General features: G+C 40.6%; 1 protein-coding gene across 3 annotated transcripts in view; it reads right to left on the minus strand.

Annotated features, from left to right (window-relative positions):
- Positions 1-7,464: 7,464 nt before the first annotated feature.
- PHF8 (PHD finger protein 8) overlaps positions 7,465-18,805 on the minus strand; it is a 143,085-nt gene continuing 131,744 nt past the window's right edge. The window contains exons 20-22 of one of the 3 annotated variants that reach the window (XM_006875252.1): positions 14,880-14,989; positions 10,956-11,283; positions 7,465-10,050 (exon numbers count right to left, since the gene is read on the minus strand). In XM_006875252.1, coding sequence (XP_006875314.1) covers positions 9,962-10,050; positions 10,956-11,283; positions 14,880-14,989 — 527 coding nt within the window. In that variant the 3' untranslated portion in view covers positions 7,465-9,961. Of the gene's footprint in view, positions 10,051-10,955; positions 11,284-14,091; positions 14,125-14,879; positions 14,990-18,805 lie in introns of those variants that run through there. The other 2 variants (XM_006875253.1, XM_006875254.1) reach the window with 2 other exon arrangements.

Below are 18,805 nucleotides of genomic sequence, written 5' to 3' on the forward strand. Positions count from 1 at the left end.
ATTAGACCTTCAGAATCAAATGATAGTTTAGCATTTTTAAAATCTGCTAAATCCTGGGATTGAAAGGATCTTTGAAGATTTTTTTTCTATGTCAGAAAAGCTTTGAATCCATATGGTCAGCCTCTGAACCAAGAAAACATACCTTCCTCAGGAGCAGTGGGGCTTTTCCTCTCACCTGTGGTGCAGCGACTATGATACAGTGTTTGGTGTTTATATCTGCCTTATATTCTCAGTATGATTTTCTATAATTACGTACAAATTTAGAGGAAGAAAAGGAAGGGGAAATCCAAAATGCATGTGGTTTCTTACAGTCTGAGAGCTGAATGGAATCACATTTGTTTTTTTTCTCCTAATTACCCAAACTATCTTTTAGAATCTAAGTTACATGGGTGTTTCTGCCTTTTTTTTTTTTTTAAAGATGAGACTGTCACTCAAAATTTCATTTTTTCTTAGTATTCACCACCAGTCTAAAAGGCTGTAATTGGAATTTTTAAAAAATGTTTTATTGTGAATTATATGATAGTTTACATGGGTGTAATTGGATTTTTGTTGCATTTTAGAGTGAGGTCCATGTGTTTGAGACAAGCTGGTTTTGTTGATAAGGTTGTAGCAACTGTTAAATAATTGTGAAGCCTGATTATGAATGTGTATCTTTAAAGTAATGAATATGCAGCCATTTTACATATATTTGTGAAACATGTAAATACTAGCAAATGAAAAGAAATGGTTTGCAATTTTTGTGAATTTTATGGGGTGTTGTGTCCTATGACTGGAAAAATTGTAACTATTATGCTTCTACTGTGGAAACTGTAGTATTTAATCTGAAAATGAATTCTATCTACAGACCCCTGCCCCACCCAGTCCAGCGTGGGTCAGGCCTATCCTATTGCTGAATCTTAGTCCATACAGATGGAGATCACATAGAAAGAGAGAAGATGCTCACAAGGCTTCTACAGCAGTTTTTTGTTAGTGGAAACACTAAGATTGAGTTATATAGTGAAATTAAAGAAACTCCTGGTGTGTATGTATGTATACAACTTCGTATAAAAGAACAAATTGTGAGGATGCAATTTTCTTGTGATTTTTTAAAATAAATCGTACCTGATTTTAAATTAAAAAAAAAAAAAAAAAAGCCAATGATACTGAGGGAAGAAGTCCAAGGTGCACTGAAGGTATTGGAAGAATAAATTTCTGGGAATTGTTGGAATACAAATTGAAATCTTTCAACAAACTGATGCAGCACTGGAGGCTCATCTATGCCAAGAAATTTGGAAAACAGCTGGCCAGCTGTTTGGAAGAAATCCGTTATTTGTGCTCATTCCAAAGAGAGATGACCCAACAGAATGTGGAAATATCATTAATATCACATGCAAATAAAATTTTGCTAAAGGTATTTCAAAAACAGCTACAACACTGGCAGGGAATTGTTAGCGATTCAAGCCAGATTCAGATAAGGATGTGGAACGAGAACTATCGTCTTGGCAGAAAACAGAGAATACTAGGAAAATGTTTACCTGTGCTTTGACTGTCAACTGTGGATCATGACTATCTATGGATAACACTGTGAAAAATGGGTATTCCAGAACAATTAATTAATTGTGCTCATGAGGAACACAGACCAAGAGGCAGTCATTCGAATAGAACAAGGGGACACTGAATTATTGAAAATCAGGAAAGATGTGCACCAGGGATGTATTCTCTCACCATATTTAATCTGTAAACTGAGCAAATAATCTGAGAAGCTGCATTATATGCAGAAGAACATGGTATCAGGATTGGAGGAAGACTCATAAACAACCTGTGATAGTCAGAAGATACAACTTTGCTTTCTGGAAGCAAAGAGGACTTGAAGTACTTACAGATGAAGATCAAAGACCACAGTCTTCAGTATGGGAATGTAAAGAAAACAAAAATCCTCACCATTGGTCCAATAAACATCATCATAATAAATGGAGAAAAGACTGAAATTGTCAAAGACTTAATTTTGCTTGGCTCCATTATCAACACTCAATGGAAGAAGCAGTCAAGAAATCAAATGACGTATTATATTAGGCAAATGTGCTGCACAAGACCTCTTTAAAGTGTTCAAGAGCAAAAATAACAGTTTGAGAACTAAGGTATGCCTGACTCAAGCCATGGCATTTACAATAGCCTCACATGCATGTGAAAGTAAGACAATGAGTAAGGAAGATCATAGAATAGATGTATTTGGAGAAAAAAAGGAAAAGAATACTAAAAGTACCATGGACTGTCAGAAGAATAAACAAATCTGTGTTGGAAAAAGTACAGCCAGAATGCTCCTTAGAAGCCAGGATAGTCATACTTCGGATATATTATCAGGCGGGACCAGTTCCTAGAGAAGGACATCATGCTTGGTGAAATGGAATGGAAGGTCAGAGAGAAAGAGGAAGACCCCCAACTAGGCGGATTGGCACAGTGGCAGCAGCACTGGGCTCAAGCATGACAGTGATTATGAGGATGGCACAGGACCAGACAGTGTTTTGTTCTGTTGTGCATAGGGTCACTGTGAGTTGGAACCAACTCGACGGCTCCTAACAACACTTGTCCATAGGGAGTCCTGGTGGTATAGTGGGTTATATGTTGAACTACTAACCATAAAGTCAGCAATTTGAATTCACCAGCAATCCACCTAGATGAGGCTTTCTGCTTCCGCAGAAACCCTATATATAGGGTCAGTATGAGTTGGAACAGACTCAATGGTACACATATTTGTTCCTTTACTAGGGATTTTTCTTCTTATGTATGGATTTGCATTAATTCCTTGTGTCTGCAGAACTTTCATTAGTATTTCTTCTGGGGGCAGTCTAGTGGATATGAACAGTTTCTGTTTATCCGGGAATGATGGATACATATATATGCGATAAAGCAAGTATAATGAAATGCTAGTTGTAGAAACTGGGTGGTGGACATATGGGTATTCACAATATAATTATTTTGACTTTTCTGAAAGTTTGAAAATGATCATAGAAAAACATCAGGGAAAAGAAAAAGAGGTATGGGTTATTATCTCTGGCATCTTCAAAGTGACTGCCATGGTTTATGCATCTTAACTGGGATCTTGCATAATCATCTTTACACTGGACTCCATGCTAGTTCTCTTCAGTGTTTTCCTCATTCCGATTGACAGGGAGTACATTTAGAAGCATAAATTGGGCCTCCATGATCTGCTCTGTGCCAATGCCTTCAGCTTCAATCCCCTAAGACTTTCCACTTATAATTCAACCTTATACACCTTGCTGCTTCATGACTCTCTATTTTTGCTTATGCTGTTTGCTTTGCTTAAAATGCTCTATTTCAACTAATCCTGCCTCCTCTTGCCTGGTGAGACTCAAGTCAGGTGTTTTGCTTGGGAGTCTTACTTCTCCTTAGACTAGGTTGGGTCTCTTTCCTCTGTGCTCTCTTAATTGTTGTTGTTGTTGTTAAGTGCCGTTGAGTCGGTTATGACCCATAGCGACCCTGTACAGGGTTTCCGAGGGTGTAAATCTTTACGGGAGTAGAAAGCCTCATCTTTCTCCCGCGGAGCGGCTGGTAGTTTTGAACCGCTGACCTTAAGGTTCGCAGCCTGATTCGTAACCACTACGCTAACTAATGTTGTACTTATCCCAGAGTATGCTGAACTTGAGTTTCCATGTCGTTGTACTAAATCACATGGTTCTTGAGGGTCAAGTCTGCCAGTTTTGATAAACCACGGTAGACCTTGATGGTTGATACTAAACTGGCATGGATAGTCTGGCATGTTCTGGCATGCTTGTATCATGTATCGCCTATGCTGAAGTTTAAGCTCCTGACACCACAATGACTCAACCATCTCCCTATGTCCTTCAACCACCACCTTCCTTGTGAAGCTAACTTGATTTCCTTCCCCAGTTTGAAATAATCTCACCAATTCCTTTAAAGGTTTATTTTCTCTGTACTTCTAAGATTACAGGCCTTGTTGGGCAAATTGTGGCTAGGAGAAATTAAACATTTACTAATCAGCGGTTCGAAACTACCAGCCGCTCCGCGGGAGAAAGATGAGGCTTTCTACTCCCGTAAAGATTTACACCCTCGGAAACCCTGTACAGGGTCGCTATGGGTCGGACCCGACTCGATGGTACTTAACAACAACAACAACAACAAATCATCTAGAGTGCCAAACAATGAATTAACTTCTTTAAAAAAATATTAGCTACAATTCCTCCCAATAATGCTATGAGGTAGGTATTATATCTTCGTTTGACAGATGATGAAATTGAGGCAAATAAATGTAACCAGATCAAGACCACATGGTAGCAGAGCTAGAATTAAATCACTGGTCTTCTCAACTCACAGGCACATCCTTTTTCCAACCCAGTCCAGTGTGTCCATGTTGGGCCAGATTCTGGAAATCCATGAAATCCAGAGAGTGTAAGAAGCAATGAAAACTCAAAGGATGGTAAAATTAGTACTTTAGGGAGATAACCCCAAAAGCTTGTGTATGATGGAATGGAACATGGTGAAGGCCGCTGGACTCCTGACTCTCTTACTACATTCATGGGTAAATATTGGCCTTGTGATATAATCTCATGGGGAAATAGTATGAGAGGATGAACTATTTTGAGCGTTGAAAGCTGAAAAGTGGATAGAGTATCTCTTGGGTTGTGTGAGAGATGGACTCATCATTCTGCCTCCTGGAAATAACCTGGGATTTCTACCCCTTTAAAGATTAGAAATCCAAAGAAAGGTCAGAGTTGACTAGGGTGGGTAAAGTCTTCCTTAGGGAAAGTGACATTCAATGAGGCATTAGATGAGATGATAACCTCCCATCTTTGGTTCACATATTGCCTCCTTAAGTTAATTGCTTCACTGGTCTCCCTGACTTTAGTATATCCCCCTCTCCCCTGACTTCTCCATTGCTTAAGGGTCCTTTTAAAAAGCAAGTTGGATCATTCCACTGTCTGCTTAGAATCTTTTTCAATGGCTCCTTATCATTCATGGGATAAAGTTCAGCCTTTTGATAAACTTCATAATCACGTACCCTTTATTATCTGGATTTTTAAAATAGTATTCCTAAAAGCTAATCAATTATGATCACTGTCACTGTTATTGGTAAGTGCCTTTGAGTTGGTTCCAATCTATAGCAACCCTATATTGGGTTTTTTAGGAGCAGCTGGTAAGTTTGAACCACCAACCTTGTGGTTCAAACCGACTTTGCAGTCTAGCACATTAACCCACAGCACCACACCAGGACTCCAGAATTATGATTATATTGCTGTGTCAAACTATATTTTCTGAGAGTCTGCATGTTCTCCCTACTGAAAGTCAAAACTCCAGTTATACTAAATTGCTTGCCTTGGCTTAGCGTACTCTTCCTATAAATTCCTGTCTGACTGGCTATTTCTCATCCTCCAACTCAGGCACCACCCCTAATAGGAAGCCTTCCCTGAAGTCCCTGCTTCTCAAGCTGGATTCCCTGTCTACCACTTTGTGTTTATATCTCTCCCTGCATGGTACCAAAATGTTGTTCTCCTCCACTCAATTTACAGATTGCAAGGGTCATGTAAGTCAACTTGGTGTGAATAGGGTCTATGCAGTTGAGGCAGGGGAAAACATGAGCAAACAGAAATGAGGATCTATACTTAGGACAAGACAGGGCTAGAAGATTCAGTTTGAGAATCAATAGCATCCAGAAAGTTTAGAGATGATCACCTTTTAGAGGGCTTTATAGTTGGGATAAGTCTATCTGGCAAATATAGAAACTGAGACCCAGACAAGCAATCTCCCCCAAACAATTTGGTTAGTCATTAAAAGGAAAGAAGGAAGTCTGAAGTTTGATGCCTTGTTCCCAATTTTTAAACAGGAGCCTGGACTGAGGAGTAAAAATACTGAGATTCTAGCTTATCCTCTAACCTGAGGCTTAGACCTTGCACTGGGGAGAGAGGGATGGGAGTTGGGGACAAAGAGAACCTAGCCCACCTTTCCTAAAAGGGTTTTGAACACCCTCTTCTCTTTTCTGCTGCTTTCTACCAGGAGACACAGTTCTCATTGCCCCAGATTTTGTGAACTCGCCCTACCCAAAAAGACATAATCACCTTACTGGCAGGAATCCTGCCTAATACCAAGATTTAGATTGTGAGAGATGGAGGAAGTCATTAGCAACTGGGACTCCTGGTGTGGTGCTGTAGGATCAGCATTGAACTTCGAACCACAAGGTCGGTAGTTCAAACCCACCAGCTGTTCTGTTCCTCAGAAACCCTATACGGGGTCGCTATGAGTCTGAACCAACTTGTTGGCAGAACAACATTAGCAATTAGTTGCCAGATAGCATCACCCCAGACCCACAGAAGAATTTCCAGGAAGGAGAAATACTGATAAAGTTTAAACTCCTTTTACAGTTGACCCTCAGCCAGTAAGTTTAAACTCCTTTTACAGTTGACCCTCAGCCAGTAAGCCACCTGCCCTCACAGAAATTCAGGTTGGAGGTGACTTACAAACTGAGGCTCCTAAACATCATCCTGGGGGCTCTCTTCAGGACACAACTCTCATGTTGCACATAAGAGGTGTTTAGTAAACATTTGTTGAGTGATTGAACCTTAGCAATTTTCTAACACTGCGAGGTTGGGAAAGAATGAGTTTTGGAGTTAGGCATCTGTGGAAGATGACAGGCTAACTTCAGTCATTTCAGCTGGAAAATAAGGTTAATAGCCATTTCCAACTAGGTTGTCAGTCAGGATTAAATGAGATATGCCCCTTACCCAATGCCTGACACAAAAGGCACTTAATAAGTGATAGTGTTTACTAGACTAGTGAGAGGTGGTAGAACAGAGCAATAATAACACAGACTCTAAAACCAGGTTGAACTCACAACTTACTGTAAGTATGACCCTGAAAAGTTATTCTGTCTGTTTCCTAATCAGTTAAGATGAGGACGTTTGTGAGGATGAAATGAGTCAACATTCATATAGTATGTAGAACAGTGCCTGGCACAGGGAAGTGTTAGGCATTAGCTCTGATAATTATATTCTATCCTTCCACTGACCCTAAGCATAGTGAAGACCAAACTGTACCATGAGAGTTAAAAAAAAAAAAAAAATTCCGAATATATATATATATATATATATATTATATATATATATATATAGAAAGAGGGCACAGGTAAAGTCACTAAAAATAGCTTACAAAAAACTTTCCCAAGGAACCTGCCAGGACCCTTTTCAATTACTGCACTTTTCCTTTTTTGCCACCCACTGTATTTCTGGTTACCTGCTTCAGGCATATGGACTTAGTTCCTCCTGAGTTCAGGGATTCTGTCCCCTTCCCAAACCAGGCGGAAGGTCGGCCCCAAAGTGCTTGCTGACAACTTGTTGAGTCAATGGGATGGAGGAAGAGACACAGAACTTGCAAAAATAAGAAGGCACTCCTGTACCCCACCCCTCACCACCACCACCACCACACATGCACCCACAAAAAGACCAAGCAAAGCAATTGCCAAGATAAATCACTTTTATCTCTATAGGAAAAGGAGGATCTAAAAAAAAAATATAAATTACATTAGTAATACAACATAAGAAAAAAGCAGGAGGGGGAGACAACAACAAAAACAACCCAACAAAGAAGTCTGGATGATGCTACTCTAACCTGTTTATAAAAAGGTCCTGCATCAGAAATTCACAATTCTACCCACTTCTAAAAATATATTTAGGCATGTACGGAAGCGGTGGGCTTGTTTTTAATTTTTTTTTTTTTTTTGTAAAAATATATTAAAGGTGAATAGAAATCCTCTCTCCCTGCCCCCTATCTAATCCCCAGCTCTCTGTTAGGGAGTGGAGACCAGAGGTAACTATCTTACCATGTTCTAAACCTTGGTTACTATCACCTCTAACTAACCCCTCCCCAGCTCACTTCAAACACTTAGAACATTTAAAAAAAAAAAAAAAAAAAAAGCATACTAGTCTCTTTGGAAAAGCATAACTCTGAGGGTAAACTTGCTTTTCATTTGAAACAACACAAAACACAAAAGGGAGGTTCTGAGAACCCAATCAAATGACATGAAACCCAGTTAAATGGAGGTTGGGTTTCAGCTCCACAGAAACTTTTAACAAAGAAACAAGGGGAAAGAACCAGGGGGATTTGCAAGCAATTAGCTGCCTTTGAAAGATCAAGAGGGGTGTTAATGGGCAGAAGGGCTGGAGACCTGGTCTTGGTTACAGCAGTCAGGGCCTAGTCAGGAAGATGCCTCCACAGGGACACAGGCTTCCCCTTCCCTCCTCCTCCTCTCTTCCCTCTGCGGCCTTCAATTCCCCAAAGCCATGTAGAAATAAAGGGGAGGGGTGTAGGGACCTCAAGTGCTGGGGGGAAGGGGGGGGGGAGGAAGCCAGGCGTTTTGCCTTTGGTGTGACTAGATGGAGGACTGCTTGGGCCCTGGGGTCCCCAATGTAGAAAAAGCAAATGGAGCTAAGGGGCCCCTGATTCCAAGGAAGGAGAGTAGAGGTGGGGCTATAGTGAAAAGAAAGACAAACTAGAGACACAAAGAAGACAAGGTAAGTCTCACAGATTCCCTGTGGCCTGCATGGTTAAATTCCCAGAAGCACTGGGCAAGTTGGAGTGATGTTGGATTGGGAAGAGAGAGGGCAAAGATACACTCCACTTGGGCAGTGGTAAAATGGAAGAAGGGGGCATTCTACATCAAGTCCAGATCTCCAGTGAAGCAAAACAGGTAGGAGGAAGGGGCAAGGACAATGGAAAAGATCAACAGAGGGTAGAATAAGGAGGAAGGGAGGATCAGATAATCTGGTCATTCACAGAGGGGTGTATCCTCTCCTAGGCTTCGGCTCCCATGTGGTTCATCTGCACTTTGAGTGTTGACCTGACGTCTGGAAGTGCATAGGCCCAGGAGTGAAGATGTGAGTCCTAAGTCTTCTTCAGACCAAGACCTCAGGTGGGGAAAGAAGTAGGGAAGTTCCCAATAGTGGATCCAGGGGTGAGCTGTCCTGCCACACCCTTTCCAGAAGATCCAGGCTATACTGTGTGATACAGGTGAAGGGAGTAGGTCATTGGGCCAGGGTTATCTGCTTCAGTGGCAGATGCTTTTAGGTTTCTGGGGAATGGCTTTTCACCTGCTGGGGTCCAGCCACAGCAATGTGGATGATGTTCTGCAGGACCTCAAAGTCCAGGCAAATCCATGGAGCTCACCCTAGGACCTATAGCCACCCAAAAGCAGCTTCCTCCAAAGTCATGGTCAAAGGCTTAGGCATTTGTCTTCTATCCACCTTGAGAAATGACAGGAATCTCCCTTCTTCCCAAGGATGAGTGAAATCAGCCCATGGCCTTTCTATGCCAGCTCTGAAAATGGCCCACAGTGGGGTAGTAAGGAGAGTCGGGGTCCTCTTTATTTCTATGAAACATTTGACATGAGAGAGCAAAGGCCAGACCCTTCTCCCAGGTACAAGTATGGAGGTGGGGCATATCCACTAGACTGGGAGGAAGAAGGGGAAGGAAGAGTGGATAGAGATGGGTAGGCTTCTGGAGACAAGGCTGGAATTGAAGAGATTGCTAAGTGCTGGGCCTCCCACTTTATGACCGAGGAAATACTGAGGGGCCCAGGCTTTCTTCATGACTCTCTTCATCCTGCCTTACAGCTCTAGATGGGACAAGAATAAAGGGCAGACAAGGCAGGTAAAAGGAAAATGGGTTGGAGCCGCACAAAAAGAGGGTTCTTGTTAGTTGGACACTAATTCCATTTACCTGCTACTCAGGGGTATGGAGAAGGAAGGTAGGATGTTCTAGTGGAAGTGGGAAAAGGAGTTGGAAGGAGTCAGTGGAGGGGTTCATGGGGGAGTCCATGCCTTTGGTCAGTCCCAAGAAGGCAGGACACTGCGCCTCAGCACCTTGTCTGGGGCAGATACGATCCAGGAGTGCCCCAAAAGTCAACAATGGAGAAGGCAATGGGGGTAAAGGGGTGGGGAGTGGGGCATACGGGGGCTCACAGAAGAAGTTTGCCATTTCTGTGGATTTTCAGGATACGGCCGAGTCTCTGCTTTGCTGTGGCCAGGCCCTTTTTGGGACGTTTTCCTGTGGGGGAAGGGAGAGGTAAGCAAGGTCCCCCAACAGCTTGGGCAAGGGCTTCAGCAGCAACTGTGGTACCAAGAGTACTCAAGCCACCTCCCCTTATCTTTTACTCTGCCCTATAAGTCTCCCCATCCTTAGGCCTGACTTCCAACCCATCTTGGGTAAGAAATTCTTAACTACTTCCATTCAACATTATATGTCTTTGCTTTTCTTCTTATGATCTGGCTACAGTCTGTCCAGTTCCTCTCCCTACTGCTTTAGTGTCAATCATTTTGCTTCCATAATCCTGCAGGGAGGTGACTGCTTCTGTGTCTTCTTATCCTGACCACCAGGATTGGATATATGACTGGTTAATATCCCTAAAGTTATCCCTAAAGTTATCACCCCCAAAGTCTTATTCCATTAGAAATCCTTATCGCCATCACTCTAATGTCACACCAACCTCACCATCCTTAAATTGAATGTACTCTAGGGACTGGGTTTTGAGGGCCAAAGTGAGGAAGAGAAGGAGCTTGATTCCCTACACTTTTGTCTTTTCCTCTCCCCTTATCAAATCACTTCCCATGCCTTATTTGATTAATTTTTCCCAACCTCTATTTCCTCTGCCAGAGCCCAGTCTCTTTTCATCCCTTCCTGAACCTATATATTTGTCACCTCCACAGACTTCCCATCTTCAATCCACCCTCCATTATGGCCACCAGAAGAATCTTTCTAGACCCAAACCTGATCTTGTTTCTTTCTGCTTAAATCCAGTCAATGTCACTCCATGGCCTACAGAATCAAGTCCAAGCTCCTTACATTGGCCTTCAGTGTTCCTCTCTAGTGTTCTCATCTATTAACACTCTTAAGAGTTTGGAGTAGGTGGCCCTAAGGTCCTTCTCAGTTCTACAATCATATGGTATTTGTACCTTGTCCTGACTGATTGCTCTGGGAGCCAACTGAAGGGCGCCGCTGGGTCAAGAAAACACCGGGTGCCATGGGTGTGGTGTTGCGGTTTGCCTGGGCCATGCCAAAGGCATTGGGACGAGCAGTATACTCGTGGTCAGCAAGGCTTCCTGAGAGGGCCTCTTGTTTAGGCTCAGGAGGAGGCAAGGGGTTGAAAAGCTGGGGTGTAGTGATCAGAGTTGGGGCTGGTGTTGCCAGGTTGAGATTGGAGTCTTGAGGGCGAGGCTGTTCTACCTCCTTCAGCAAAGGTTTCTTCTTGACGTATTTCTTCTTCTGGGTCTTCTGCAGCTCCTGAAACACAAGCCAAGTGGGAAGGAAGAGTTCAGGAGTTGAGAAAACAAAAATTCCCAGAAATGGAACTGGGCAATGGTCAATATAGTTCTGTAACCCACCCACCCACTGAGTCTAGCCTGAATGTACACACAACACACAGGCCTTCCAAAACCAGAGGTCATCTCCTTGGTAAATATATTAGGAAATTTGGGTTTTAGTCCTAGCATTGCCACTGATGAGTTAGACCATGGATACTTCTATTAATAATAGCTAAATTTATGCCAGTGGCTGAGGCATTTTATATACTTTCAAAACCAAATACCAAACCCACTGCTTATACTTTATCACATTTAATTATCTTAACAGGCCTGAGAAAGAAAAGTCCTCATACTACAGGTGAGAAAACTGAGGTACAGGGATATTAAGTAACTTGAACCCAAGGTTTCACATTCGAATGTTAGTTAGCTTAGGTCTATTCAACATAGAACCTACAAACTTTAAGATGAAACATCTAAGAGTGGAAAAGTATTAACTTTGGAATGAGATAAATTTAAATCCGGACTCTCAACTTCCTAAACTGGATGTCTTTGGTCAAGTTACTAACCTTTCTGAATCTCAGTTGCCTCATCTATAAAATGGGAAAAATAGTATCTGTTTATTAGGTTTACCGTAAAGATTAAATAATAATGTAAAAGTATATAGAACTAAGTAGTAACTCAATAAGTAGTAAGTTATTATTCTATCTTCATCTCTTACAGTTATTTCTCTTCCTTTTGATGGTCTTTTTCTTTAAAAAGAGGACTTGACAATCCTCCAGGTCACCAGGTCTTAAAAATCTCGATATAGGATGGGAGTTGTGTCACTTTCTCCCAATGTCTTGGATTCCATCCATCCATTGTTCTATGGCTCTACTATTCAATGCCATAGTGGGTACCTGTACAGTGGGCATCGAGCCCTGAGAACCTGGAAAGGTGGTGCTGAGAGCCTGTGAACGACTTCACCTTCTGAAATACTACACAGCCACAAAGACCAACCCATTGAATACATGTCTTTGCCTTCTCTTGGCAACATGGGCCTACTCCTGCCACTCGGAAGATCTGACAGGTTGTGGCTACCATAGGAATTTCTGAGGGACAAGAATAATAATATTAGCAATACATGCCAGACACTGTTCTGTATTTACTCATTTCATATTCAAAAGAATCTGAGAAGAATTATAATCCCATTTTAAAAAATAAAGAAATGGTGGCACAAAGAGGTTAAGTCTTTTACCCAAGGTTAGAGGACCAATAAGTGCCCAAGCCAGGATTCAGATCCAAGCTATCTAGCTTCAGAATCTCTGCTTTCTGCCACATTGCTATTCTATTCATGTCAGGAACTGCATTTCTGCTCCTGTTTCTTTTATCCGAATCCAGATCTATGTCTTTACATCTAGATCACTTAGCCTAAATTTTTTTCTACCTTTGCCACTAATCTCTTTCTTATCCTGACACTCCCACAAAAGATGAGAATGTCTTTTGACAAGGCTACTTTTATCTTGCCAATTCCCTTACTAAATGAAACTGTTAGCAGGTTCCCACCCAAGTTTCTCCTGACCTGACATACATAGTTCTTCCATGGTCTTCCCACTTATGCCTAGCTAACCCATATTGATAATGATGAATAGCTAAAATGTCTATAGTACTTACTGTATGCCAAGTGCTGTTCTAGAAACTTTTACATATATTACCTCATTTAATCCTCACACAAAGTCTATAAGGAAACTGAGGCACAGAGATATTAAGTAACTTGCCCAAGTGATAGAGTTAGGATTCAAACCCAGGTAAAGCAGTTCTACAATCTATGCTTTTAACTACTACTTATCTTACCTCCTTCTCCAACATGAAGCTTCCAATCCAGAAATATCTGCTCATTCATTCATCCACTCATTCACTATAACAGTACTTAGCATAGTAGGAATAGGAATATCAAGTTGAATTGGATATATCCCCATGTCTGAGTCACTCAGAGCTTAGTAAGGGTCACAGAAAAGTATATTTATTACTGTAGGTACTACAAGAGGATGCTATGGAAGTATAAAAAGAAGGCCACTGAAATAAATTGGTAGTAGGTGTTATGAAGGGCACAAGGTAAGACTTCTAAGGGAACATAATGCCCAATGGGCAGAAGACTGTATATAGAGGTATCTTATACACTGACTGAGCCATGAGTATCATGCATATTACATGAGTACTGTAGTGCAATATGGTTGTAGAGTTCATCTACGAAGGGCTGGCAGGTAAGAGAGGAGAGGTGACTAAAAGACCAAATCAAGAAGGCCTTGCATCCTATATTAAGGAGTTGCCTTTTCCTGTAATGTTGCTTGTCCTCTACCTACAAAACCCCTCCCCAATTCCAAAACCACTTCATTGAAGCCATCCCTAGTGAACTAAAAAAGAAGTAAGTTCATATTTCTCATACCTTTAATTAATTTATCAGTTTATTTAAAGCAGCAGGCTCCTCTTATTAAATTACATCTTACATAGCAGTGGTATATGTACAACAAAGAAAAGTTTTGTTCAAAGAAGGGCCAATCTGGCCAGGTTGGTCTCTGTTGGCTCCCAACAAAAGCCTCTGAGACATTTCTAAACAACTCTAGAGCTCCACAGAATATCAGATAAAAAACAAAATAAAATCAAATTTTATTTAAATAGGAATTAATTACTGAATTATATAAACATTTAACTATTTCATTTTATTTCAATAGCAAGTAACATGCAATTTGCAGTTAGAGGATATGAATCTGAATCTTGTCTCCTCCATTTACTCTGGCTGTATTATCCTGGACTAGTCACTTAAAGAGAGTCTCATTTTCTTCACCTGTAAAATGATGAAAATACCACCTATTGTACAGGGCTAATGGGCATATTACATGAGACATTGTAAATGGAAGCACCTAACACACAGATGATGCTCAAATAAATGCCCTAAACTGCAGGATGTGATATGATAAACTAAAGGAATATAAGGGGGGAAATTAGAAAATTCATTTTCAACTGCTTCCAGAATTGCTGAGAGCATTACACAGATTAAAGAACCTTGTAAATTGCAATGATAGAAGGCAAACTTGATTCTAGCAATGATGGTCCTTTAGGACAAAAACGTAGTTGAGTTTTCTTGGGAAGCAGAGGATGAAGACCCAGACAAGGTACATGGTAAAGAGAACAAGAAAAGATCTCTCTCTTATAGGCCTGGTGGCAGGCTGAGACCCTAAGTATACTCAGCTGAGTCACCTCTTCAAGGCTTCATCTCAGGGCTAAAGCTCTCACCTAAGGACAAACCTAGTTTTTCCCACCCAACCCAGGATGGCAAGTGATATTAGCAAAAGTGTTCCTCTGCTCCTACATTTCTTTCAATCCTAAATCACACCATGTAACCTGTGGAAGTAGTTTGTTATTAAGTTGGGTGTGAAGGATACAGGAGGGGTTTGGGACACTATCATGGATAAAGATCAGAGGTTGCCCACTTCCCACTAAGACAACAGAAGGATTCTAGCAACCTGAAAGTGAGTTTTGAGGTTCTAAGTCAAACTGGGGATAAGTAGCAGGGCCATTGTCTGGGGTGTCAGCACTTACCTGTTGGGCCAGCTTTGCAGCTGCTGCAGCCAAACCTGTCTCAATGGAGGCTACTCGGGTTCCCTCACGCACAGGACGGTCCTGCTTCGGTAGGGTTGGAGTCACACGGGCTGCAGGAGAAACAGAATGAGAAGTTGTCACATTCTTTTTCGAGTCCAGCTGAAAAAATTTATGAATCCCAACCATGTTACACACTTCCTATCTCCCCTAAAGGTGATTTGATTGGTCTTTATGTTTCTCATTTTTCACAAAACCACATTTTGCTTTCTGTAGATAATAAACTAATGCACAAATGCCCAAAACACACACAGATGAAAGGATCAAACGTACTCTCCCTGAACTGGCATTGAAGGTTGTCCATGTTCTGCTCCCAGACTACCTAACCCCAATGAATGTCTATACCCACATTCACAGTTACTCCAGACAGAATGGCTTCTTTATTGTTGTTGCTGTTAAATGCCATTGAGTTGGTTCCAACTCCCAGTGACTCTGTACAGTTTCCAAGGAGCAGCTGGTGGGTTTGAACTGCCGACTAATCCTAGTGCTAATCCTACAGTACCACACCGGCTTCCTTAGTGCACATCCAAAATACATACAGCTCACTCTCCCCTTATGTCTTCCTCCCCACCATCCACACTACCTGAAGTGTATTCTTCACCTAGTCAACACTTGCCTATCTTGTAATGAGAAGCTGAAATCATTCTCCTGTGTAAAACCTCTAGAATTTCTGGCTCCCATGATCTCTACCTCCTCTAAACCTTTGAAATATACTAGTATCTTGATACATCTCACATACCATCTTATCTCATCCTGTAATATTAATGTACGCTATTTTGTTTACCAATCAGGCTATGAGCTCCTGAAGAAGACTATCTTCTTTTATAACCCCCTTATACTATTTTAACAATCCTGAATCAAGAAACTGATTACTTATATAGTTACTCATTTTGGGTTTTCAGTAGGAAGTGTATTTCAGGGTAACCAAATAGGGAGTCCTGGTGTGGAGCTGTGGTTTAATGTGCTGGACTGCAAAGTCAATTTGAAGTGCAAGGTCAGCAGTTCAAAATCACTAGACACTCTTTGGAAACCCTATACAGTGTCACTATGGGTTGGAACTGACTCAATGGCACTTCACAACAATAATAACAAATAGCCCTAGTTGGTGAAGGAAAGCTCCTTATAGAAAAATGCCAACAAACAAATGTAGGAGGAAAGACATAATTAGAAATTCACAAGTTTGCAAAACCTCTCATGAAATAATTCATGCTAGGCTATTGGATATTCATATAATGCCAAAGTATTGCCTTCCAGATAATTTGCTAGCTGCAAGAAGAAAAACTTAACTTTACAACAGAGAGATTTTATTATGGACTTAATATTAAATAACATCAAGGTCTTATGGTTAATCTTGTTCTGTACGGTAACAGAATTGTGGCTATGTGATCTGAAACATATCTAGCAAAAATGTTAGTATAAAAATTTTGGGTCATGAATGCTTGTGCATCTTTTATGTTATTTTTGATAGTTTTGTATGTGTGCTAGTTTTAAAACATGATCCTAAATTCTTTGACACTTTTTCTACTGATAGGTGGGGTCTATGTCCCCCTACCCTTGAATCTTGGCAGATAAATGCAAGGTCAGCAGTTCAAATCCACCAGCCACTCCAAGGGAGAAAGATGAGGCTTTCTGGTCCCGTAAGATGTACAGCCTTGGAAACCTTATACAGGGTTGCCAAAGTTGGAAGTGACTCCACAACACAAAACAAGGCTTTAGTGGTTGGTGGGTAAATTTGACTAATAGAATATTAACTGGTCTTCCTTGTAGTCATATGGATATTATCCTATCACAGACAGCACTGTACTTCAAGACAGATCTTGAGATGTTCCTTTTGATGATGAATACGATGCCATTCCTCTTCAATTTGTCACTCCCAATACAGTAAACTATATTATTGTTTGATTCAAAATGGCCAATACCAGTCCATTTCAGTCCACTAATACCTAAGATATCGATCTCTATGTGCTCCATTTCATTTTTGATGACTTCTAATTTTCCTAGATTCATACATTCTACATTCTGATTATTAAGAAACATTTGCAGCTATTTTTTCTTATTTTTAGTTGTGCCCCAATAGAAAATGAAGGTCCTGAAATCTCTGCTCCATCCACATTAAGGTCAATTCTACTTTGAGGAGGCAGCTCTTCTCAGTCGTATTATGAGTGCCTTCCAATTTGAGAGGCTCATCTCTGGCATCATATCAGACAATGTTCTGCTGCTTTCATAAAGTTTCCAGTGGTTAACCATCAATGGTCTGACTCTCCAGTCTGTTCATCTTGGGTGATCCTGTTATTTAAAATATTTTGCAAGCAATAGTTACCTACTGGGGGTGAGTGGTAAGGCGACCTAGATGTTCTTCTTGGTACTATATGCTAACTAAATTATGTTGTTATTATATGCCCCGTTGAATCTGTTCCAACTCATAAGCAACTCTATGTAGGGTTTCCAAGGAGCAGTGGTTGATTTGAACCACTGATCCTGTGGTTAGCAGTCCAGTGCTTATCCTATTTAAAACATAGATATTAAAATTTAAAAAGCAAGCTGTAATTAAAAATATCAAGGTGGTAACTATTTGCTCTTTCAATATGGAAACAATATTGATATAGAACAAGATCAACATTTGATATAGAAATATTCATATTTTTCATGTAGCATTAGGAAAAAACCATTACAAATAAAGGAAAAAATATATATAAAATGAAGAATGAGTTTCTTACTATATAAGAATGACAATCTAAAAAGCTTAAAGACCCACATAGATAATGGGCAAAAGACAAACAAAATTCATAAAAGAAAAAATTCTAACACCAATACAAGCATATAGAAAGCATTTAATGAAATAAATGCATATTAAAATCAATGATACATTGTTGTATGTATGTGAATTACCAAAGATTAAAAAAGATTAGCACTAGACTGCTAACTGCAAGGTCAACAGTTCAAACTCACCTATATGAGGTCTTTATGAGTTGGAACTGGCTCAACAGCACTTAAAAACAACATAAGTATAAGTATGCTTCAAATGAAAAAAAAAAAAGGAGAAGAGGAAATATATTAATGTAAAAGAGTGCTTCAAAAAGTTCATGAAAATAAAAAAACAAATGCTGTTGAATGATGACGCATGGAGGGGACTGAAATCATTACAATGAAACAAAATATGATAGGATGAATGTAAAGCTGATGCTCACCCTATCACTCAATTCACAAATAAAAACTCATGAAAAAAAAAGTTCATGGAAAATAGAATTAAAAGATAATGAAAAATTTCCATGAACGTTTTGAAGCCCCCTCATATTTCCTCTTATATGCATAAACTATCTCTGAAAGGATACCCAAGAAACTGATGACAGTGTTTGACTGGAGAAGGGGAATTGGAAAGCTCGGTAACACAGGTGGGTGGATGATTTTTCACTGTGCACCCTCATACACTATATTGATTCTTTTGGCAACCCATGACACTTTCCCATCCAAGTACTAACCAGGCCCGACCCTGCTTAGCTTCCGAGATCAGAAGAGATCGGGCGCATTCAGGGTGGTATGGCCGTAGACAACCCATGACACTTTCAATATTCTCTTCTTCCAACACCATAACTTAAAGGCAAAGGCATCAATTCTTCTACGGTCTTCTTTATTCACCGTCCAGCTTTTGCATGCATATGAAGTTATTGAAAACACCACGGCTTGGGTCAGGTGTTGGAAGAGAATATTTAAAGTGCCATGGGCTGCCAAAAGAACCAATAGATCCATTTTGGAAGAAGTGCAGCCGGAGTGCTCCATAGAGGCCAAGATGGCCAAACTTCGTCTCTCATACTTTGGACATATTGTCAGGAGGGACCAGTTGCTGGAGAAGGATATCATGTTTGGTAAAG

The sequence above is a fragment of the Chrysochloris asiatica genome, unplaced genomic scaffold (genome assembly GCF_000296735.1).
Source record: "Chrysochloris asiatica unplaced genomic scaffold, ChrAsi1.0 scaffold00315, whole genome shotgun sequence".
Taxonomy (NCBI): Eukaryota; Metazoa; Chordata; class Mammalia; order Afrosoricida; family Chrysochloridae; genus Chrysochloris; species Chrysochloris asiatica.